The 26720-nt window shown below is 32.4% G+C and overlaps 1 protein-coding gene across 1 annotated transcript in view; it reads left to right on the top strand.

Annotated features, from left to right (window-relative positions):
* Positions 1-26327, top strand: part of LOC114339207 (ankyrin repeat and IBR domain-containing protein 1-like) — a 202730-nt gene extending 176403 nt beyond the window's left edge. Inside the window, exons 15-18 of the mRNA XM_050649788.1 lie at positions 10443-10841; positions 17616-17964; positions 18044-18145; positions 25675-26327. Of these exons, the coding sequence (XP_050505745.1) occupies positions 10443-10841; positions 17616-17964; positions 18044-18145; positions 25675-25894 (1070 nt within the window). The 3' untranslated portion in view covers positions 25895-26327. The remainder of the gene's footprint in view (positions 1-10442; positions 10842-17615; positions 17965-18043; positions 18146-25674) is intronic.
* Positions 26328-26720: the final 393 nt, after the last annotated feature.

Below are 26720 nucleotides of genomic sequence, written 5' to 3'. Positions count from 1 at the left end.
AGAAGTTTCACAGCACGGTATATGGCGTAGAGTTCAGCTGAAAATGTGCTACATGCTGGGGGTAAACGGAAAAGAAGATTGTTTACTAGTATCGCTACACCACCGCTTGCACGACCTGCATCTGTACGGTCTTTGCGGAAACAATTGAAATGTTTTGAATTGTACAACTGATTGGTCTTTAAGTTTGTCTCCTGTAGACAAATAATATCTGGAGAATATTCGGATAAAAGAAGCTGTAGAATAGGAAGACGATGGAAAAATCCATCAATGTTCCATTGAAGTATCGAGTTGAATGTTGTTAACAGATTCGGAGTTAGATGATACTGAGCAATTATCTACAGAAGAGTCACTGTCTAAGTCAGAAATTTCTTTCCCTAAATGGTTAAGAAGTTTCTTTTTAAGTTTTGTAAACTTAGTTTTTGTAGATCTATCATTTGCATATTGATAGCTGCTTTGTAAAAGATAGAGTAAACCAGGCATATCAGTTGTAAATTCTTTAACGACGCTAATAGTGTCGGGGGAGCCTTGGACATTATCAATCAGTAAGGACAATTGGTGGTAATTTAAAACGAATGGTGGGGTATGATTATCAATAAAATTTTCAAGAGTTTCCCGTGTAGATGGGACTTTAGATGAGCGCGGTTTTTTTGGTTTAGAAGATTTGGGTTTTGCAAACAGATTTTGTGATGAAATTGCTGAGTCTGAAGGAGGAGTATCGATCTCACCAATACTGCGTTTTATGGAAGAACTTGCGTTTTCGCAAGTGCTATTAGAGTTTTCACTTAGATGTTGTGGCTTTATTACCTTTGGAAGTACTGGAGCAGACTCATTTGGTAATGACAGAAGTCGAGCTTGAAGTTTTGATTGTAAGATTGGTTGAATTGGTTGTTTCGGAAAATTGTGGTGATGTATCAGTTTTATTGGAGTTTTCTGCAGTTGTATCTAATGGAAGAGGTGCTGATAGATTGGAGGATATTGCTTTAGGAGTTTGTGAAAACGGTATTGCCGCTGAATGTGGATGACTGAAAGTGTTGCTATGAGTAGGAGTATTAGTAATTTCTTGGTCATGGAGATTTGTAGGTGTAGGTGATATGCTCGGATTTGATAATGCATAACTTGATGACTGCTGAGTGTTTGGTAACTTGTGTAATATACTTGTTGGATCTGTTTGATTTGGTACTTCATTGTTTGAATCAATATGAGTTGATTCCGTTACTGAACTGTTATTGCATTGGGATGATATGTGTCCTGTATTTTTGCAAATAAAGCAGGTGAGTGTACCTTGTGACAAAAATATGCGGTAAGGTGTTTGGTCGAAATTTATTAGAATAGAATCTGGAATTGGTGATGTTATAGGGCTTACATAAACTTGCCTCCGAAAGCTCAATATGTGACTATATTCGGGAAGAGTTGAGCTAATTTTCAGAAATGTTATTGGGGAAATAAGCTTTAAACCTATATTCTGTAATTCTTCAACTAATACTTGATGAGGAATTGACGGGCAGACACCAGACAAGACTATTCTTTCTGCTGGAGAGACAAGTCTCCGTGCTGTTACAACTTCGCCGAGTACTTCTATAGAGCCATGTTGTTGCATGAAATTATCTACTACGGTTTTGTTTGCCAAATACATGCAGATTCTATTATGAGATGATCTAGATGAAAAAATAATATTTTTTGGGTTGATTATTGTGACCAACGGAATTAAATAATCCTGCAATTTAGCATTATCGATACAACTAAATACAATTGCTTGGGTCTTACTCGGAAAAGAGTTTGAAGGGGCTGATGCATAACTGTTTGTGATATTCGAACGTTGATTTACTGGACTGGTTAGATCGGAAGGTGTGTTTACATTGTGTGAAGTCATTTTAGCTGCGGTGGCGAAAGCTTCAGTCCGGCTCTGGTAAGCGACAAACCAACCTCATGCTAGCTAACCTCACAAAATGATTGAACGGTGGTGTATATTTATTATTTGACGTTTTCTTTTCACAATAATAAAGTAATAATTACCTATAGATGACTTACGTAGTAGTATCTAGTAGATAAACACTTTAATTTTAAAAAACTATTTAATAATACCACTTGTTTTTAGTAAAAACTAGGAGCACAATATCAGTACAACTTCACCATACCTTGCCAGGGCCGGTCTCTCAGTTTTATCAGTAGTGTACGAGGTATGTTAAAAAATTAGGATTTCGCTCAAGAGTAAAATATCTTTATATTTCACAATATAGAAAAATGTTATTAGGAAAGTTATTTGGAATTAAAAATTAGGTTATAAAATTCAACTATATTCTTCTAATTGAAAAAAATAAAAAAAAAATAAATTTTTTTTCTCAAATAACGGATACTCTTGGATATTTTCCGGATATCTTGTTTAAAAATAGTCCTAGAATTTTTTTTTTGCAATACACCATTTCAAAGTGAAGAAAATAAGCTTTTTTATTCCACAATATATATAACTAAATGTACAAGAAAAAAGTCATAATCAGAAATTTAAAAAGTAATCATTAAAAATATCAAAAATCATTAAAAGTATAAAACCTTGAAAAAGCATAACTCGCTTAAAAAGAGCCGTATAGTCTTCTCTATAGACCATTTTTAACCTAATTCACTTCACTTTCTTCTAAATGTACCATTGAATATACCTAGAGATGCGTAAAAAAAGTTACAGAACAATGTTTTCGAAATAATGGGGAAAATGGTCCAAGAATGCTGTGAGTGGCGAATTTTGAAAAATTCTAATTCGAAAACTATAAATCCTAGAGTATTTTACCGCACTTCAATTTAAAGGGGAAGAATAGAAGTTATTTTTCGCTAAAGCAATGCCTATACACCTATCCCTGTGGAAAAAAGTTATGGGGCAAAAACAAAATTGCTTTCTTTCGTGTTTTTTTTTCTTGCTTTCCTTTTGAATATATTTTTGTAAAAAAAAATACTTTTTACTTTAAAATTTGATATTTAGATAGTAAATTTAATCTTGAACAATTTTTCTGTAGACATATTTGTACCAAAAGTGCATAGAACTCAGCCTTATTCACCCTGTGCCTAGGGACTAATTCACTCTTTTCTCAAAAACGCACCCATTTAAATGGTAGCACTTCGCGTCTTTAACTCTCAAATTTAGAATTCCTTTGACCATACGAGACAATAAAATCCCGTTAACGTTATAGTTCCTTTTAACTCTCCTATTTTGAACATAATCAATAGCCTATCATTTTTGTTTTATTTCAATTCATTTTCAAATCGATTTTCTCAGATTTACGTTTAAGCTCTTTTAGCATACAGATCAGTTCTTCTGTATTGTTGCTTATGAGTACTATGCCATTGGCAAATCTTAAGTGACTTAAAAATCTGCCATCGATTTTAATTCCACGTTGCTCCCAATTTAACATCTTCTAATGCAAGAGTAAATAATTTTGGAGATAGGTGTCTCCCTATCTAACACCTCTTTTCGTTCTTATTTTACTTGTCGTTAGGCCTTCTGCTACATTTATTTGCATTATTGCATTGTCGTATATGTATTTTAGAAGTATTCTATATCTGGAGTCAATCCTTGCGTTATTCATTGCATCTAATCGAATGCCTTATTGTAATCCACAAATGCCAAATACAGAGGTTCATTGTATTCGTTGCATTTCTCGATAAGTGTCCTTATTGTCTGTAGGTGTTCTATTATTAATATAACCTTTTCGGAACCCGCTTGTGCAGCAGGTTGGTAACTCTCGAATTTATTTGATAGTCTGTTGGTAATTATCTTGGTAAGCAGTTTGTATGGATGTGGTAACAGGCTTGTCTCCTTTCTTGTGTAATAAAAGTACCTGCGCATTTTGCCAAGAGGCTGGAATAGCACCCCCAAAGAATCAATTGTTCATTAGAATTTTAACTGCGTCCAAAGTAATTTGACCTCCAGCTGTATTCATCTCTTTTTTTATTCCGTAGTCACCAGAAGATTTTACATTTTTTTTGTTCTAACGCATTTACAATTTCCTTGTTAGTAATTTCTAGTAGTCTTTCAGATCCTACATTTAATATTCTTCGTTCCATATTATGGGTTTCGGGCTTTGCTACGCTGGACGAATATAATTCTATATAACAATTTTGAACAATGTTTATTATCTGATTTTTGTCGTTTATAGTGAATCTATTTTTATTTTTTATTTGATATACAGGGTGTCCCGAAAAGATGGGTCATAAATTATACCACAGATTCTAGGGTCAAAAATAGGTTGATTTAACCTCACTTACCTATATACAATAGTCCACACAAAAAAAGTTACAACCCTTTGAAGTTACTAAATGAAAATCGATTTTTTTTCATATATCGAAAACTCTTAGACATTTTTTGTTGAAAATGAACATGACGCATTCTTATGGCAGCGTCATCTTAAAAAAAAAATAAAGTGAAATTTGTGCACCCCATTAAAATTTTATGGGGGTTTTGTTCCCTTAAACCCCCCCAAACTTTTGTGTACGTTCCAATTAAATTATTATTGTGGCACCATTAGTTAAACACAATGATTTTAAAACTTTTTTGCCTCTTAGTCATTTTTCGATAAGCCAGTGTTTATTGAGATATTTTGAATATTTTTCGAATCCACCACATATTTGTATATGGTAAAGTACGATTATACACTATTTATACAGTCCTGTTAATAATCTGAAAATTTATTTATAATTTACATTTTTAGGTATATTTTGAAAAAGAAGCCACATCTCGATAAAAAGTGACTTATCAAAAAAAGACTAAGAGGCAAAAAAGTTTTAAAAATACTGTGTTTAACTAATGGTACCATAAAAATAGCTTAATTGTAACGTGCACAAACATTTGGGGGGTTAAAAGGAACAAAACCCCCAAAAATTTTTTATGTAAGCATATTATAAAAGAAGCAGCATCTCGATAAAAACTGGCTTATCGAAAAAATACCAAGAGGCAAAAAAGTTTTAAAAATGGTGTGGTTAACTAATGGTACCACAATAATGAATTAGTTGAAACGTACACAAAAGTTTGGGGGGGTTTAGGGGAACCAAACCCCCCTAAAATTTTTATAGGGAGGACAGATTTCACTATCATTTTTTTTAAGATGTTCCTGCCATAAGAATGAAACACGTCCATTTTCAATAAAAAATCTCTAATAGTTTTCGATATATTGAAAAAAATCGATTTTTATTTTGTAACTTCAAAGGGCTGTAACTTTTTTTATGAGCACATTTGTACTAAGGTAAGTTAGGTTCAGTAGAACTATTTTTGGCCCCAGAATGTGTGGTATAATTTACGACCAATCTTTTCGGGACACCCTGTATTTGTTGTAGGCCTTTGCTATTTAGAGTTTTTAAGACTTTCATACTCTTGTTTTTTTTCTATAATATTTTCGATTATTTCGGTATCTTTGACCCTGACGTCTTGTCTTATTCTTGTTCTTATTGCTTTATATAGTTCCTTTTATTCTAGTGAATTTTGATCCATGCAGCTTCTGTCCCCAGTGATCTGTTGTGTTTCTGTCTTTAATTTATTATTTTTGGGTCTCGGCAAAAACACTACTAACATTATATTTATTTTTCTTACTTTGTGTAAAATCAAGTATAACCGAAAATATATAAGTATAAAATATTTGGCAATACAATTATAAAGCAATAAAATATTTTATTAAATGTTCAAATTCAAGTAGAGCTCACCAGTTAAATTTTCCCCAAGGGATCAAAATCCAATAACAGTATTCCCAAGAATACCAGCCCAAACGTTCAGTTTCTCGGGATACGATGTATGACCTTCCCTAAAAAGTCGACAGTAGCGACAATTTTGCATAACCATTAAGAAAACACGTAGATACACTCATCATTAAAGCAATATTGTGTAAAATATTTTGGTTTTCAATTATAAAATCCGTCATTGTTTCACAAAATCCAATCCTTCTGTTCAAATCATTAACAAAAATCTGTTGAAGGATTAGCATTTTATACGGGTGAAATTTAGTAACTTTGTAGTAATAATAGGACACTCTGTATTAAATCTGTTTAAACCTCACTCAAAATCAATAACCAACGTATTATCATCTGATTCGATTCAGTGACCTAGAGTAACATTGAAATGTCATTCTTGTTATTATTGTTATTATTTAAAGGTGTATGTATATAAATAATACCCTACTAATAAATTTTAGACCAGGGCGCATCTGTAAAAATATTAGTACATTTGGACGTTGAGAGGTGACTCAGATTTTTTTGCAGAAATTGCTTTAAAATAAATCAAATAATAATATTTGAGTTATCCTTCCTCTCAAAAAGGTCCGGAACATCGTTTAAATAATCAAAATGTCAAAAAATTAAGGAAAAATTCGATTTTTTTCTTGGTTTTTTCATTATAACTTTAAAAGTATTCATTTTCGAGAAAAGTTGTGCCAACATAAAAGTTGCGAAATTAAATTTCCTACAATATAGAAGTGGTTAAAAATTTAAGAAATAGTCACCCTTGTTGCAAAATAGCAATAATTGTGAAAAAAACATACAAAAACAAGTATTCGCATTTTACGTTTTTCAACCATTTATGCTACACTTTGGACCTTCATATTTCACCCTCAAAAATTTTATGATACAGTAAAACAATACTGTAAATTTCATTAAGATCGGTTCAATAGATTTTGCAAAATAAATTTTGAAATCCAGCTTTCGTAAAAAAAATTCATTTTTTCAAAATGTTCCAGGACTGAAAATAAAGCAGATAGCAAGTTGAAAATTTTTTTGCATATAGAAGTGTATTGTACCTTTTATTTGCAATTTTGCAAAATTAAAATCGCTTAACACCACGGCGTCAGAAATTTTTTTAAATAAATATTAATTATTGGTGCTACGCGCAGGACAGCGGATAGGTTGCTCTGATTGGGCATTCCAATGACCTTTGATAATGATTGATACATTTTAATTTTTATGACATTTCGATATAAATAAATAAATTTGTTTATTGCAAAATAAAAACACATACTCTATCCTTTGAAATAACACTTTTATTAGCAAAAACTTTCTTTGTTCATATATTTTAACTTAATTAATAAAAGTTTATTATTTTTAAACATATGCAATTGTTTAAACAATATTTCACAAACAATAATAAAATTAGTTTGATTTTTGTGGAATTAAAAAATTAAAATACAACAAAATATAGAGTAAGAAAATAATATATTAGATAAAGATTGGAAGAAATTGTGGTGGAAATCAACCTGTGTGAATAGAACACCGCTGTCCTGCGCGTAGCACCAAAAATTATTGTTTACTTCAAAAATTTTCTGAAGCCGTGGTAATTAATCAGTACACTGGTACAGTACACTTCTATAAGCAAAAAAAAATGCAACTTGCTATCTGCTTTATTTTCAGTCCTGTAACATTTTGAAAAAATGAATTTTTTTTGCGAAAGCTGTATTGCAAAATTTATTTTGCAAAATCTGTTGAACCGCTCTTAATGAAAGTTATAGTATTGTTTTACTGTATCATAAAGTTTTTCTGGGTGAAATATGAAGGTTCTAAGTGTAGCATAAATGGTTGAAAAACGTAAAATGCCAATACTTGTTTTTGTATGGTTTTTTCGCAATTATTGCTATTTTGCAACTAGGGTGACTATTTTTTAAATTTTTAACCAATGCTATATCGTAGTAAATTAAATTACGCAATTTTTATGTCAGTACAACTTTTCTCGGAAATGAATACTTTTAAGGTTATAATAAAAAAACCAAGAAAAAAATCGAATTTTTCCTTCAGTTCTTGACATTTTGATTATTTAAACAATGTTCCGGACCTTTTTGAGAGGGAGGATAACTCAAATATTATTATTTGATTTATTTTCAAGCAATTTCTGCAAAAAAATTTGAATCACCTCTCAACGTCCATCTCAAAACAGATCCGCCCTGGACTATTTGTAGTTAGTAAGTATTAACGTAAAGGCAATGTCGGAACGATGTTAGGATAGGCCGCGATATTATTATTGTAACCAAGTTATTATGGTATAGTCATCGATAGTGTGGGTTGAAAATATAATGTATTTGAACAAAAAATAGAGTTTTAATTAGTTTGAGCAAAAAGGCACATGATACCAACCACCAACATATTTATTTACCACATACAGTTTCGTGTCACATTCGTACTAGTCCTGTCGCCAGGGGAGGTACAACGGCCTCCATAATTCAGATTTTTTTATGTAATAAAAAAAGATTTTTTTATGTATAAGCCTCCAAGTTTTTTTTTATGTATTGTGACCCGTAGAACTCGAATTTTTTGGGTAACAGTTGATCAGGATGTCGATAAGATTGTTATAAACAAAGAACTTGAGGAATTACATAACAGTGATTTTTCGCAAAACAAGTCGTTTTTTATATTTTTTTGGTGATTCTCAGCAAAAAATGCTTACAAGTTTATTCGTAGAATGCATAATTTTCGAGATAAACGCGGTTAAACTTTCAAAAAATCGAAAAAGTGCAATTTTTGAACCCGAATAACTTTTGATTAAACAATAAAATAGCAATTCTGCTTACTGCATTTGAAAGTTCTAGTACATTCTTTGACGGTAAAATATTGCAAAACCTCTAAATTTTAAAGAACTGCTTGGATTGACATGAGATTTGGCATACACATAGCTAATAAGTCAAAGAAAAAAAGTGATATTGTGCCGATGTGTGCTTTTGCCCTAGGGGTGAGAAAAGTGAAGGGGACACATTTCCCGGGAAATCAGTAAAAAATGGAAATCCCGGTTCCCGACAATTTTTACAGATTTCCCGGGATTTTAAAATAGTTTATTTTAAATTATGAACGGAGATATTACTAACTCACAATGAATAAATGATTCTGATAAAATTATTATCTCTGCTTAATAATCATTTTAAATCATTCCACTTAAAATATTTATTTTTCAATTATATTTTAACCCGGGAGCAGTCGCGCTCACTTTTGTCACTTAAGTAGTCGCGCGTAGAGAAAAAAATCTCCGAATACGAATTTAAATGCGAATTTAAAAGAAATTTCTATTGTATAATATTTTTATTGAATTGTTATGTTATAAATATCTATTTCTAACAATTTTAAAGCTAATTGGTCCTAACCAAACCCGTAAATTTCCCAAAAGAAAATAAAAAAATAAAAAAACTTAAAAATTTAAAAAAAAATTCCCACGCATTACTACAATCTTCCTCGAGGCCCTTACGAGTGAAAAGTTATGTTACAGAATTTTTCTTAAAGTTATCACGGATGAGGATAAAATGTTAGATTTTTGGCGCGACTGCTCCCGGGTTAAACCTTCCACTTTTGGGGTAAAATCAGAATGTATCACATCCGTCAGCATAACTTTTATTTATGCGACCATCCGATTCATTTTGAAGCATCCAGAATTATAACATAAATATTTATTTTGAATTAAAATTATGTTTATGAAGAATTAGTACATAGGAAAATTAATACGGTATTAGATTAGAGGAAATCAGCTGACCCGAAGTTTAAAAAATTACTCACTTCACTAAAAAGCATCAGACCTACATCAACAGAAAGTGCGTTTTCAACTTCAGCAAATTTCTGTACAAACAAAGAGCCAGCCTGAAAGATCAAACACTCAACAATTTCTGTTTTTTTAAAACATATTTAAATAATAAAAACAACGAAAATTCATATTACACAAATTTATAATTTTTCAATTTTTAAAATTTTCTTTAAAATTTTTAAATTTCTTTTAAATTTTTGAATTTTTCTAAACATTATTAATTTCTAATTAAATTTTTATACTAACTGCATTGAAAAATTAGAACGAAAACAATTTCTTCTTTTTATTTTTAAATTTCCCGATTCCCGGGAATTCCCGGGAAATCCAAATTACCAACTCCCGATTCCCGGGAAATCAAAAGGGGCCGGGAAAATGGAGCTCTAGATATGAACAATGGAAATTCAGATTTTGACAAATAAAACAGAAAGTAACTAATAATATATATTTATCACACAAACAAAGTTAATTAATCACAAAAACAGTATGCAAGCAAACTTGGCCTATTGCTTAACAAAGGTATTATTACTTAGTTATTGCATCGATAGATTGCTTGCCTGTGTGGAAGTTGGAGTTGAATTTTGTTGGCTTCAGACGAAGTGTGTTGCCTTAAATATCGATCATGTCTTCAAGTGACCGCTATGTTCTTGAAGATAGCTAAAATTGTGTGTTTTTTCCATTATACTGGATGTATTAGAGTGAGGATTGCGATAATATTACAACATACACAATGTTGTACGTAAAAGTCCAAATTGACTAATAATATCAGAAAAATGGTATATGTGACAACATTGTAACATATAATTAGTAATTTTCAGAGTTTTGGTTTAATCTCTATAACGTTTATCAAATATTAAGCTTATTAATTGTTATTGTCACTTTAATATTTATTTATTTTTAATATATTTTAATAAAGTCTATTTTGTAGATAAAAGTCAAAATTACGACGACGAAACTAAAAAGACTGAACAATCAGCCAAAATTGCGGAATGTAAAAAACAAACTCATAACCCCTTTTCTTCCTTAAAAACTAAACTGTGTTCAGCACATTTACCTAAACCAAGCTGTTTTTCCAAAATCGCTGTGAATAAAACCATTGATCGGTTGGACGAGAGTAAAACTTCTAATAAACAATTTAGCAGCAATAGTGAACAAAAACATTATGACAGCACTAAAGCTAAGCAAAAAGAAGACGGTGATAAAAAGTATGTTATTATTAGTGAATGTAAAAGTGAAAAACAAAGTCCGAAGAAGCACCATAAAACTTGTAGGAAAAGTATATTCTCTAAGTCAACCGGATTTTTGGTGGAGGAACAGAAAAAAGCTAGTAGAGGCAAGTATAATTTATTTATTATGAAGTTTTATTTTTTATCAACAAGTAATATCTAACGCACAAATTTAGACTAAATAAATAATCAGAAATATAAATATCTCTTATCTTCGATTTTTACCAAAGTGGTTTCCTTTCAAGTCTAAATTCAGTCTATTGGACAACAAATCCGATATAATCCGTGTTATTGCACTAACACGGAGGTTTTCATGTCGATAGAATAGTGAATAGTTACCATAATGAGTTTTGATTTATAGGTCTGGATCCCGCGTATGAAAAAAAAGTTGATTAATAGCAAGCTGAAAATTTGTTAATAGCTTAAGGGTGTCTAGTCGAATAAACTTTGATATGTGTGAACACTGGAACAGGGGAAGTTTTAATTGTGGAACAGGTTAAAAATTTGGAACGGTCACAGCACGAAAACGGCACATTTATTTTGTCCGACAGAACAGACTTAAACTCTTCGAACGGAGATTAAACTCTCATGCAAAAATCAGACTGCTATTTTTCACCAAATGGGCGTTTTAATGAGTGGAACATGTAGAATATGTCAAATGACAGGAATTATGACAGGTAATAAATAGCAGTCTGATTTTTTCATGAGAGTTTAATCTCTGTTCGGAGAGTTTAAGTCTATTCTGTCGGACAAAATAAATGTGCCGTTTTCGTGCTGTGACCGTTCCAAATTTTTAACCTGTTCCACAATTAAAACTGCCCCTGTTTCAATGTTCCCATATATCAAAGTTTATTCGACTAGACACCCTTAAGCTATTAACAAATTTTCAGCTTGCTATTAATCAACTTTTTTTTCATACGCGGGATCCAGACCTATTAAGCATTATATTGGCCACCATATACCTAGCCCATATCAAATCTAAATTCAATTATACCATTTACTTACATACCATTTACTGAACTTACAATTAAAGAATGAAAACTACAGTATCTCGGACATGTGATGCGGGGCAAGAAGTATGGCATCCTGAGACTCATAATGCAAGGAAAGATAGATGGCAGAAGAAGCATCCGAAGAAGACGAATTTCATGTCTGAAGAACCTGAGAGGATGGTTTGGATGCAGCTCAAAACACCTATTTAGAGCTACTGCCTCAAAAATTAAAATAGCTGTCATGATTGCCAACCTCCGTAGCGGAGATGGCACCTAAAGAAGAAAAAGAATACCATTTACATGATACTCTAAAATATCGCACTCGGAAAAGAAATCCTATTTCTGCGACACTGGGGGCACCACAAAAAATTTCATTTCCCACGTTAATTTCAAAATATTCATAATTTTTGTCCATGAGTGTTTATTATTGTATTGATATTTCCCTCGTACTATTTCTGATGAATGATCCAGTTCTACGTTGTTCTGTTCCAATTGGTCATAAATAATTACAAATAGTTTTTATCGATATGAATGAGTCAGATAAAATAGAAGAATTGTTTTACCAAGCAACAAAAAATATTTTATCTACTCTATGTCATCTTATGTATAAGTTTTTAGTTTGTGAAAACTGTCATTATAGATAGCAGTGCGTGAAGGATTTAAAGTGTGTTTGAAGTAACATTGTATTTTAAATGGGATTTACTTTTTCGCACTGTTTTTAACTTTCGCGTTGTCATGGTGATGTCAATATGAGCAATGAATTACAACTACCAGCCTTTTGGAGAGATGACAATACGCCCTATTTGATAGCAGGTTTGGCTGAATTCATGCCATATCTCAAGGACATTTATAAGTCAAACAACTTCCCTTGTTATGAAGTCCCTTATAATACACTGTGTATTGTTCCCATGATCAAAGAAAATGTTTTTATAAACACAGAAAAATATAAAGCGACCCATACCTTTATATTCATTGATGCATCGAAGAAAGATCTTACAACAGGGTTTGGAATCAGTATACCAGATATCAACATCAAATACAGCTCAAAGTTACCAAATCACCTCTCCATATGTAAGGCGGAGATGATAGGAATCTATGAGGCAATTAAATTAGCACTTAGAAAAAAATTATTCAGAATAATCATTTTTTCGGATTCCAGCAGTGCAATTGAAAAAACAGCAGTTGGTGAGTCAAAAATATATCAGATTTTGGCGTATTGAAACAAAAAGACTTATAGTTCATGCAAATGAAAATGGCTTTGACATCAGACTAGCATGGATACCAGGACATTCAAATATCCCGGGTAACGAAGAAGCTGACACCCTAGCTAATATAGGAAGAAATTTGAACATACCAATGGTCATGCCCCTCGATGTCAAAGACATATATACTGACATTAAATCTAAAGTGTATGATGATTTCAGAAATAAATGGAACAACCTAATCAGAATCAAATACTATCAATACCGAAAAGTACAACCTACGTTTCCTAAAAATAAATGGTTTGCTATTCTTCCATTCATAGATCGAAGACACATCACTACAATTATTAGGTTACGTACAGGGCACTGTCTAACAAAAGAAAACTTGCATAGGATGAACCTGACAGACAATCCCTATTGCGAATGTGGGAAAATAGAAAATCTTAATTACATATTTTTTGAATGACCTATTAACTCCATTCCAAAATGGGATATCTACAATTCTTTCGAAAATAAAGGACTTCCCACCCCGATAAGAATATATTCAATTTTACATAACGTAGATGAAGAATCAATCAGAGTAATTATGAGGTTTTCATAAACAGAATAAAATTATAATGCTCAACTAGCTACAACTTATTTATAATTCATGCTTATTACTAATAGATTATGTTTGTTATTGTACCTTGTACAAAAAGTAAATATTTAGTCAAAGTAATCACCATAGCCAATTTACTTCAAAAGAGATCAAGAATTAGACATATTCGGTGGGCCCGACATGGTCATGAGCCAGTCAACGTCGTGACCAAGGGCGGTCATAAGGGGGGGGCCATGGGGGCCATGCCCCCCCCCCAAAGGTGGCAATGCACCTTAAATAAACTTGTCTAGTAACACAGGATAATGTTATGTTAATATATTTTAAATTATTTACTCTGTAAATTAATTATTTTGAATGGATTCAGATACGGATTTTGAAATACCTAGATACTGCAATCTGTAATAATGATAATTAATCATAATGCCTGTCTCTTCAACTCTGGTTACGCAATGCAAGTGCATCGCCTCCCGCGCGAATCCCGACACCGGCGACGTCCAGTGTAGAAACAGAAACATAAGAATGCCTATGTACATATTTTTTATGGAAGTTATATCGTTGTGTATTGTGTAGAAATTTGAACGTTCTGAAGTATCTATCGTCTACCCGATATACACTATCCTATCGTAGTTATAGAGGTGACATAGGTGCAGTGCACTATATATATTGCCGGATTGTAATCATCATTTTATTCCAGGGTGACAGGTGAGTAAAAATCCATAGATAGGTTAGGAATAATTTTCTGTTTGCTAACGGAACGAATACATCAGCAATGAGTACATAATACTCTGCAGTTTTCTCTCGTCCAGCGCAGATGTTCGCTATATAGGATGCTATTTCGAAATACAAAAGTTAATAGATTCCGATTTGAACGAAAAGTGACTGCAAATTATTATTAGGCTCAAATTAAAAAACCTGGGCATATCCATCTCTCGTTTGCCCGAAATCACAAATGTTCTTTTTTTTCAGAAAATGAAGAGGGCAAACAATACGAATACGTTGAATTCGTATTTTTCTGTTGTTCCGAAGAAAGTAATTAAAGATGTGGGTGATAATGGGTCATCCCGGTCATCTTCCTCATCGTCTTCTCAACAGAATCTCGTAGTGCCAGAACGACTTACAACAGTATCAACATTACAAACATCAGTTAATAATGAAAATACTCTAAAGCAAGTCGCTGTAGACAAGTCCAATGAAGTTAGTAACTACGACATTGGTCGAGTTGTTGATGGTTTGAGTGGTTTGGGAGACTTTCAAAAATATAATTATTTGAAAAATACGTGGGTTCCGGAAAAAATCTACTCATTTCCATTTTCTGAACATAACAAAAATAACAAGTTAGTTAAGCGGTACTTGAGATACGATCATCTCCAAAAATATAACTGGATTGCGTTTTCGGACTTGAAGAAAGGACTTTTTTGTAAGCACTGTGCTATCTTCGCAAATTCAGGTGGTAAAAATAAAGCAACAAGTTTGCAAAGTTTGGTTACCACACCAGTTACAAAATTTTCAAAATTATTTGGAATGGATGGTGTGCTAGATAAACATAATACAAATCGATATCACATTGAAGCGGTTTTATCGAGCGATAATTTTATAAAATGTTACGAAAACCGATCTTTAGATATAAGAAATTTGATAGATAGTGCTCGAGCCAGGCAGATAGAGGATAATCGAAATCGGCTCAAACCAATCATTCGATCTATAATTTTTTTAGCCAAACAATGTATACCTTTCCGTGGCCATAGAGATGACGGGCCATTGTTAGAAGAAAGCAATGTGACAAATAATGAGGGAAACTTCCGAGAGCTTCTTCGATTCAGAATCGAAGCAGGAGACAAAACTTTAGAAGAGCATTTAAGAAACACGTCGTCACGTGCCACATATATTAGCAAAAGAACGCAAAATGAGTTGATTGAATGTTGTAAAGACGAAATTTTGTCTGTTATCGTGAAAAAAATTAGTGATGCTAAATATTACAGCATTATGTTTGACGAAACTACTGACATAGCACATGTTTCCCAAATGTCGATTGTTATTAGATACTTAGAAGGTAACAACGTGCGGGAGGATTTTGTGTCATTCATAGATTGTCATTCTGAGAACTATGAGCTCAGTCCCGATACGTTGGAACCGGTTTTGAATGGTACTATTTTAGGAAAATCAGTGATAAAACAAGTTCAAAAATTTCGTTTACCATTGGAAAATTGTGTAGGAATTTGTACAGACGGATGCAGCGTAATGACATCAAAACAACAAGGAGCCGTCCAAGAAATTAAAAAAGAAATGAATATAGCTGTACGATGTCCATGTTTCAATCATGCTTTAAATTTGAGTTTGTTGAAATCATCAAACGTTCAATGTGTGAGAAATGCTGTAGGGGTAATGAAGGAAATAATATCTTTTTTCAAAGCCTCTTCTAAACGCAATTATGTCCTCAAACAAACATTGGGTGATCAGCTCTCTGGATTGTGTGAAACGCGATGGGTAGAACGGCACGACTCCGTTCTGCAGTTTAAAGCATCGATTGAAAAAAATTTGCAAGCTTTGAATTTGATTTCCGAATGGAACGAAAGAGAATCTTCCAGTAAAGCTAGGACGCATATACTTGCGATCTCATCAAATTGCAGCTTTATTATCACTTTGTTTTGTCTAAATGAAGTACTCGCAATAACGTTACCTCTGAGCAAATTATTGCAACAAAAAATTTGGCTATAAGCTCTACACAGAATGCTGTTCTAAATACGCTGCTTGTTTTGAAAGACAAACGCAACAATGCAGAAACAAATTTCAATGCTTTGCTTAAAGAAATAATGCCATGTCTAGAAAATTTGAATATAGATTTATGTATTCCAAGAGTGAATAAATTCATGAAAAATCGACCTAATCCAGATATTCATTCCTCCACAGAATACTTTCGAATAACGATATATATTCCTTTACTTGAAAGTATCATTTCCGACATTGAGTGTCGTTTCCAGCAAGAAACCATGGATGTATTTAATCTGCAAATATGTGTTCCTGCTATATTAATTCATTCAAATGAAGATGATATCCATTCCGCCGTAGAAATTTTGATTGCAAAATATGGAAGTTTGTTTGAGACAGTTAGAGACGTGCTGAAGTCAACTTTTATTGCAGAGCTACATTTATGGAAAATGAGATGGAAACACAGCAAAGAATCGGAAATTCCGAGCGATGATCTAAATGCTCTCATACAATGTGATGAAATGATGTATCCAATCATTAATAAAATTTTAAAAATATTGTGTACTCTTCCAGTAAGTGTTGCATCTGCAGAGAGGAGTTTTTCAGGACTGAGAAGACTTAAGAGTTGGCTGAGGGCCAATATGGGTGAAGAACGGTTAACTGGCCTTGCACTAATGCATGTCCACAAGGACATTGTTATTAACGAAGACAATATAATAGAACGTTTCGCTAAAAGTGGAGTGAGCCGAAACATAGAGTTCGTCATGTAGAGTATTAGTTTTTTGTTTATAATTTCATTTCATTCGAGTTATTGTTATTTTCTCTTTTCAATATATAAAACATCCCATTCTGCGTTTTGTGTCTGTATTGAAATTGAGAGCTAATATCTAATTGTACAAAATGCCCCCCCCCCCTGAATTAAGATATATGACCGCCCTTGGTCGTGACCGCCAACCTGATCGAGCCGGCCAAATTGCATAAAGGAAGGCCAATAACCAAGCAACAAAAGTTTTGACAGTTTTGTGGTTTGAAAGTAGTTAGACTTTTTAAATGTCAAAGTTCTAAAAATTGTAGAATAGAAATGAATTCCAGTGGCGAAGAGTTACAGCTTTTTTTATTTGTTTATCGTAGATAAAATATTGTATGAATCTGTGCGTGAAGTACTTTTTGCGAGCTTATGCAATTTTTAGCACTCGCTCGGTTGTCGCTCGTGCACTAAAAATCGCGTGCGTTCGCAAAAAGCATACTTCACGAACTGTTTCATAAATAACTATTTTAATGTACAATAAAATATGATAATTTGGTACAAATCCAGTTTTTGGAAAAAAAGTTATATTGCTATTAAACGAGTTATTTATATTACTTATTATTTTGTAGGTTTATCATCCAATCTCCGCATCAAAATATGTGATAGCCCTTTATCCAACACCGAATACTTTTTAGAAACAGATAGCTCTAATGAATACGAAAGCGAGACGGGTATTCCCAAGTCTCCTACATTATTCATATCCGGTGTATCGATATCCCGAACACCTGAACCAAAATCGACAGGCGTCAACTTTATACAAGCTGGAAGATCGTCTAGGTCGTCGAGCTTTAGCATACCATTGCCTTTGAGTTCCTGTTCTTTGAATATATCAAGTACAAGTCTTAACAATTATTCTTCTTTGCCTCCTGAACCGTATACTCCGTCTCTGGTCAAATCATGTACGCCGATAACTTCTAGGTAAGAAAAATATTTTATTATTACACTAATACAGTATTTGAAGCCAAATAATGAAGATTACATACTTTTTCCTCTATAGATCAAATCTTCAGACCCCAAGCACAAGTCCATCCAGGTCCATTACCGAAAATGGAAAAACTAGGAGTGCCAACGAACCTGAGAGGGAAAGAGAAATGTTTAGGTAACTATAAAGAGAAATAGGTTTATACACAAAATTAGACTATATAATAAAATTATTATTCGTGGAATATGTTTTCGCGGACTATGTTATTAAACATAGCCCAAGTGAGAAATTAACAATAATAATAATCTCCCGTTTTATACCGCTAACGCGACTTTGGAATTATAGCAGAGTAGTCTGCTATATCTAGGGCCTACGGTATACAAATACAAGGAAGGTAACAGTAGGCTATTGATTCTGTATTTTAGAAAGGAACTACAACGTTAACGGGGTTTTATTATTTCATATAGTCAATGGACCTCTAGATATGAAAAACGGTGGAGTGCTACTATTTAAAGGGGTGCGTTTTCGAGAAAGGGGTGAATTAGTCCCTAAGCATAGGACGAATTAGGGTGAGTTCTATGCACTTTTGGTACAAACACGTCTACAGGAAAAGTGTGCCAGGTTAAATTTACTATCGAAATATCATATCTTAAAGTAAAAAATATTTTTTTTTACAAAAATATATTCAAAAGAAAAGCAAGAAAAAAACAGGAAAGATAGCAATTTTGTTTTTAGCCCCATAACTTTTTTCCAAGGGGATATAGGTATAGGCATTGCTTCACCAAAAAATAACTCTAATTCTTTCTCTTTAAAATTTTGTTTAGTAAAAGTCTCTACGCTTTACATTTACTGAAATAGTATTTTTCAAAATTTGCCACTCACAGCCATTTTGGCCCATTTTCCTTGTTACTTCGCAGACATTGTTTGGTAACTTTTTTCTACGCAGATTTAGGTATATGCAATGATACATTTAATAGTAAGAAAAGTCAACTACCTTTAAAATTGTCTACCGTGCAAGCCTCTATGACTATTTTTAAGCAAGATATATATTTTTTTAAGTTTTATATTTTTAATGATTTTTGTTATATTTTACGATTATTTTTAAATTTCTCATTATACCTTCTTTTATTGTATATTTAGATATATACAAAGATAAAATGTGCGGGGATAAGCTTTTATGGTTGGTCACTTCAAGTATGGAGCAGCAGGTGTGCGTCTCTCCGATGATGACTCCAATGAGAGTCGAAAATCGTCGATTCAGAGTTCTGGACTGCGCTCCGTATTCTAAGTAAAATATAAGATTTTTTTGCCTTCGCATTACAACTGAATAAAAATGGTATACATTTTTATTTTTATTTTATATTAGTATTACGCCTATAAAGTAACTAGGTTCATTTTCCGTTGGAACTTTACCAAGTTGCAGATGGGAGTTGTGAATTGCATAGTGTAGAATTCCTTCCCTTTTGTCTTCACTGCAGCATCCATCTGGCTGCATATTGTAGAAGCTTTGGAGGTGTCAACAGGGAAATGGATCAATAAGTTTTCAGTTTAAAAATCTTTTAATAATGTTTTTAATATTTTTCAATATTATTGATGTTGCTATTAGGATTGAAAACTTTACCTTTCAATTGCCAGATGACTAGTCAACTAATCCATACACGTCAGTTGCAATGTGGGGATAAGCTTTAATGGTTGGTCAATTCGAGTATGGAGCAGCAGGCCTACGCCTCTCCGATGATGACTCCAACAAGAGTCGTAAATCGTCGATTCAGAGTGCTGGACTGGGATCCCTGTTCTAAGTGAAAAATAAGATTGTTTTGCCTTCGCATTGCTACTGAATAAAAATGGTATACATTTTTATTTTTATTAGATATATACATTGTGCAATAAAAAAGAAAGCTTATTGTCTTTACTTTAAAATGGTATATAGTAAAAAATTCTAGGACTATTTTTAAACAAGATATGCTTTTTCAAAATCTGACATACACATGCAATAGGTCTGACTAAGTTGGAACCTTATGGAGAACTGTTTTATTATTAACTTTATGAAAAAAATTATTCTTCATAAAAGGCTTCGCATAGTCTAAAACCTAAGATGCAATCATCAGATATAAAATTTTATCAATAGTATACGAGGTATATTAAAAAATATGAATTTCGCTCAAGAGTAAAGTATTTTTATATGTCACAATATCGAAAAGTGTTATTAGGAAAAGTTATTTGGAATTAAAAATTATGTTATAATATGCAATTATATGCTTATATTTGAAAAAAAAATAAAAAAATTTAAAATTTTTTTCAAACTAGGTATATCCTCATATATCCTACGGATAACTTGTTTAAAATAATCCTAGAATTTTCTGCAATACACCATTTTAAAGTAAATAAAATAAACTTTCTTTTATTCCATAATGTATGTACCTAACTGTATAAGAAAAAAAAATGATAATGAGAAATTTAAAAAATTATCATAAAAAATATCAAAAATCATTAAAAGTATAACCTTGAAAAAGCATAACTTGCTTAAAAATAGTCGTACATCCTTATACAATAGACCATTTTAAAGGACTTCTCTTTCTACTAAAAATACCATTGCATTTACCTAGAAATGCGTTGAAAAAAGTTACAGAAAAATGCTTGCGAAATAATGCGGAAAATAGCCCAAAAATGCTGTGAGCGGCGAATTTTGAAAAATACTATTTCAGAAACTATAAATCCTAGAGACTTTTACCAAACCCCTGTTTAAAGAGAAACGATAAAAGTTATTTTTTTCTGAAGCAATTCCTATACATCTATCCCCGTGGAAAAAAGTTATGGGGCAAAACACAAAACTGCTTTCTTTCGTGTTTTTTTTTGCTTGCTGTTCTTTTGAATATATTTTTGTAAAACAAAATATTTTTGACTTTAAAATGTGACATTTCGATAGTAAATTGAACTTGGAACAATTTTTCTGTAGATGTATTTATACCACAAGCGCATAGAACTCACCCCAATTTACCCTGTGCCCAGGGACTAATTCACCCCTTTCTCAAAAACGCACCCATTCAAATGGTACTCCGGGGTTTTTTCAAATTTGGTGGTCCATTGACCATATGAGATAATAAAATCCAGTTAACGTTGTAGTTCCTTTTAGCTCTTTTAGTTTAAACATAATCAATAGCCTACAGAGCCAGTGCTACGCTTCAACCGCCTATTATTTCCCCTGGTTTTACCCAAGGTACTCATTTTTATTCATGCTGTGTCAAAAAACACAAAAAAAACCTGTGATAGATGTTGTGATGTCAGGAAATTGGAACGTTATCCCAACTTCTTCTTTATACTCTTCCTTTTGAAAACTACTGTTGATATATTCATACTTTATTGAATAACTTAAGAATTAACAAGGTTAATCCAGCAAAGAATTAACAAGGTTAATCCAACAAAGGTTTTCATCACACTCTTAGCAATCTCTATATCTATCCGTGTAATTAGTTGTTGTTCCCGATTTGTCCATAAAAAGATAAATCAACAATAGCATAAACTTTGATTCCAAAAATACCATAGTGTCATTTAAAAAAAATTAAATCCTGAAAAAAACAGAAATTATTTTGGCTTACAACTCGTAATATAATGTAGTACGTATTCTATATCTAGGAGAACCAAAAGACAGCCATTAGTGGTATTTTTTAACTCAACATAACCGGCATAAATAGTAAAATATTATACAAAATCGCTTGTCACTTATAAAACTTCATCACGAGAAAATAGTCGAAGTGAAAAAATTTTTATCTGATAGGTATACCGGTTTTTGCTTTGACAATATTAATATAAGGTCTCTTAAGGAGTATACTGAACAGTTTCCTGCTAAAATCCGAAAGAGATTTGCAAGCTGCAAAATATGGAAAAGAGTTAACCTTCCGATGACCAACCTTTTTCTGTTACACGGATGACCAACGGAGGTCAAAAATGAACCCCAGTCAAAAATAACAATTGACAAAAAATTAGGTTGTTTTAAGAAATAAAATAATTAATGCATTCGTAATTTTAATGTTAGTATTGTATCAATAAATGATAAATAAAAATTAGTAAAACATATTTTAATTAATTAACTATTTTTAATGGGAAATAACCACAATTAATTATTATCTATTTATACACAAATGACGTGTTGACTATGAGAATTTGCTACTTGGAGCTGCATGTTTTAAAATGTTGCGCTTTCTGTACTCCCAATTATGACGTTAGAAATAAAAAAGTATGGGAAAATAAGAAAATCTACGGTTTCTTTTTGATTTAAATCTGTCTCCCTCCATCCTCCGATAGTACTATTCCTAGGTCTACCTGTTGTCAAGGAGGCTATAAGGAAGACAAATTTACACCAACACGACCGTAGTTTCTCGATACAAATTAAAACTTTTTATATCGCAGTATGGTTAGAACGCCCTCTAACGGGGAATAAGTGAAATGAATTTCGACTCGATTCAAGTTCTCTGTTTAACCCAGGCATGACAATACCAAAAGGCACCGCTAGGAAAATATTCCAATTTGCAACAGGTAGACCTAGAAATAGTACTATCGGAGGATGGAGGGAGACAGATTTAAATCAAATCGAAACTCAGACTCGTTTTATATGGGTTCTCTGAACCGCAATTTGGAATATTTTCCTAGCGGTGCTTTTTGGTATTGTCATACCTGGGTTAAACAGAGAACTTGAATCGAGTCAAAATTCATTTCACTTATTCTCCGTTAGAGGGCGTCCTAACCATTCTGCGATATAAATAGTTTTAATTTGTATCGAGAAACTAAGGTCGTGTTGGTGTAAATTTGTCTTCCTCAGAGCCTCCTTGACAACAGGTAGACCTAGGAATAGTACTAGCGGAGAATGGAGGGAGACAGATTTAAATCAAAACGAAACCGTAGATTTTCTTATTTTACTAATGCCATACTCTGTCTTAGAGTACACAGACTCGCTTCATACGGGTTCTCTGAACCGCAGACTGGAAAATTTTCCCTGCCGGGCTTTTTGGTATTGTCATACCTGGGTTAAACAGATAACTTGAATCGAGTCGAAATTCATTTCACGAAAAAATACGGCTTATACAGATTATGTTAAGGTAAAATGTAAGTAAAATAATAATTTTACGTTTTGTCAGATGCTTTTGTCAGGACGTGCGTAGAGCTGACCCCGACAAGAATGGTCGGGAATGTCTGTCGTGTCAGTAGGTTCAGTCAGAGCGTGTGCAGACGTTTCAAAGGCTAATTACGATAATGTTCCATGGCTCGGTATAAATATAACTGCTAATAGTCTAAGAGCTAGTGAACCCTCCAACTAACGGTCACCAAGGCTGACCTGGCAGGTATCAGCGGTGCACGTGTATCTACCAGGTGAATCGAAAAGTGCAAATTTAGGGGGTAAAATAAACTTTCTCCTGTAAGGTTTAAATTTAAGTATGTGTTTGAGTAAGTCATTTAGAGGAATGTCTACAATGACAGGCGATTCTGAAGAGCATAAGACCTTGCCAAGCCAGGGGAAATATTAGGGGTTCTTCCTAAAATTATTTCTTTTTGCATCGAACAAATTTTTTTATGTTTTTTGAATCATTCCAAACAGAAAAGGTCTTTAGTAATTTTTCTCTTAACCTTTGACAACCCGCGCATCAAGTTATAACATAACTACACGCGTGGCGTACTTTATACGCCACAAGAAAATACACTTAAAAACAGTGGATTTGTTTTTTTTTTTAAATACTTTTAGTTGTTTGGTATAAGCCTTATTCGGCATCAGTGAATACTTGGAGTTCCTTCTCAGTAAGCCAATTGGGATTTATAACTGGAATCATGGAATAACTGGACTCCATGATAAATCAAATAACTAATAAAAATTTTTTTGAAATGTGATTTTTACAGGAGAAAAAGTATTGTTTATAAAGAAAAATATATTTTCTGCCACAATGACTAAAAAACAATTGACATATGTACTTATATTACTACTTATATTAACATAATCGTAGCGTATATTGTTCACCACCGGAAACAACAAATAATAAACTGTAAATTACGATCTTCCCAGAACGTCGATTATAACGAAACTAAAACCAAATTGTAAAGCACATTGCAGTCATAGGTTAGAGAGATAAACAAGGTCAAAAATTAAATTTTTAAATATACTTGCAGTAGAATTCTTATATCTGGCGTACAAAATACGCCATCGCGTGTAGTTAAAGGTTAAGTTAATAGTTTTTGTTATATAAGCGATTGAAAATTTTGAAAATTGCGAAATCGGCCATTTTTAACCCTAAATCGGACATTTATCTAAAAATTTTAAAGTTACCATGGTAGGTAAATATTCTATAAACATTGACTGATGAAATCTTAAAGAGTTTTTTGCAATACAATATTGGAAACCCCTTAGTTTTTTAATTGCTGATCAAGCGGGCGCGACACTGTAGTATAAGTGAGGACGTTTGAGTTGGCATAAATTGATTATCTCGGGAGTGGGCAAATTTCAAGAGAAATCCTCAGAGAGGTCGATTTTTATTTTTAAATTAGGACTTTTTGGCATATATATAATACTAGTGACGTCATCCATCTGAGCGTGATGACGTAATCGATGATTTTTTTAAATGAGAGTAGGGGTTGTATGATAGCTCATTTGAAAGGTTATTTAATTCTCTATTCAGTATAATAAACAATAATATAATTATTTATATAGGGTGTACAAAAAAATTTTTTTTCTCTTTGTCAAAATTAATCAAAGGTAATTTAATAAAAAAGAATTGTTTTGTACAGCCTGTATAAATAATTATGTTAATGTTTATATTACTGAATAGATAATTAAATAACCTTTTAAATGAGCTGTCACACAATCCCTACTCTCATTTAAAAAAATCATCGATTACGTCATCACGCTCAGATGGATGACGTCACTATTATATATATATATATATATATATGCCAAAAAGTCCTAATTTAAAAATAAAAATCGACCTGTCTGAGGATTTCTCTTGAAATTTGCCCATTCTCGAGATAATGAATTTACGCCAACTCAAACGTCCTCACTTATACTACAGTGTCGGGCCCGCTTGATCAGCAATTAATAAACAAAGGGGTTTCCGATATTGTATTGCAAAAAACTCTTTGAGATTTCATCAACCAATGTTTAAAGAATATCTACTTTCCTTGGCAATTTTGAAATTTTTATATAAATGTCCGATTTAGGGTTAAAAATGGCCGATTTCGCAATTTTTAAAATTTTCAATCGCTTATATAACAAAAACTATTAACTTAAGAGAAAAATCACTAAAGACCTTTTCTGTTTGGAATGATTCAAAAAACCTAAAAAAAAATTTGTTCGATGCAAAAAAAATGATTTTAGGAAAAACCCCTAATCTTTCCCCTCGCCTGTCAAGGTCTTATGCTCTTCAGAATCGCCTCTCATTGTACACATTTCTTCTAAATGACTTACTCAAACACATACTTAAATTTAAACTTTACAGGAGAAAGTTTATTTTACTCCCTAAATTTGCACTTTTCGATTCACTTGGTAGATACACAGGCAACCGCTGATACCTGCCAGGTCATGGTTTTTAGCCTTGGTGTGCTATGAGTTATCACTAGACAAATTTCTAGCCTTACAGGACGACCGTTAGTCGGAGGGTTCACTAGCTCTTAGACTATAACAAATATCATTTAAAAAATGTTATTCTGAAATTATTTTTATTTTTAAGGTTTCCAAAATCATCAACAGATGGAGCTCTTAGTTCTGTTCTTCACGTTCAGGAATCCAATTTAAGTTCGGATGACTTTCATGAAGCTCTTTTCCTATTAGAAAGATCGCAAGTAAGAGATTCGAAAAGAAGGAAGAAGTCAAAGAAGAGGGAAAAGGGAGAGAAAGGAGAAAAAGGAGAGAAAGACGAGAAAAAGGAAGATCAAAGCTCTGTTCTTTAAATGAAAAGACTGTTATTTGTTAAGTGATTTGTTTAATGAAAAACCGTGATTTTGTGATACAGTGACCAAAATGTTGATCTTGTTATGTACTAATTCAGCATTTTGTACACCAAAACCTTATTCTAATAATCATTAATGTCTGTACTGATTTAAAATTAAGTATGATTAACTAAAGGAAAATATCATTTATATATCGATTTGACAATGATACTGAAAAATAACTCCCGGCAGACAAGTTTTAAAATACGCCCACAGTGGAGCAAATACATGATGGTAAAGATACATACTAAAATTACATTTTTTTAGAAAAGAAACAAAAAAATTAAATAATTAATAAATATTCACACATGTTTTTTTTATTATATAAGTAAATTATATTCAGAACAACAAAGTGTTTTTACAAAAAAAAGTATTTTTTTAATATAAAATGTATGAAAATATAGTGATTTTCCATAAGAGCATCTAGTATTAGTTTTTACGATGTCCAAGGAGAGATTTAAAAATAACAATTGTACCATATTATATAAAGGGCTTATCAGAAAATTTAAAAAGGAGGGGAGATAAGTACATCCTAACAATATTCAAAATAGCCAGTACTTCTCTCTCAATTTTCACATATTAACCACGGAAATATTTTTTTTAACTCTAAATTGAGAACCACTGGAGCAATTCGAGATTTCTCAACATCAGTAAAGAGTATATCAGCGTTTATCTCTTTTTTTCATACAGTTTCCATGAGGTGACTAACGGGAAAATTGCATATTATGTTATTGATCTGCCTTGCATATATGAGCTCCTTGTCAGACATTTCGGTTTCTTTATGTAT

Source organism: Diabrotica virgifera, chromosome 4 (genome assembly GCF_917563875.1).
Source record: "Diabrotica virgifera virgifera chromosome 4, PGI_DIABVI_V3a".
NCBI classification, from domain to species: Eukaryota; Metazoa; Arthropoda; class Insecta; order Coleoptera; family Chrysomelidae; genus Diabrotica; species Diabrotica virgifera.
This window is presented reverse-complemented; position numbering and strand designations above follow the sequence as displayed.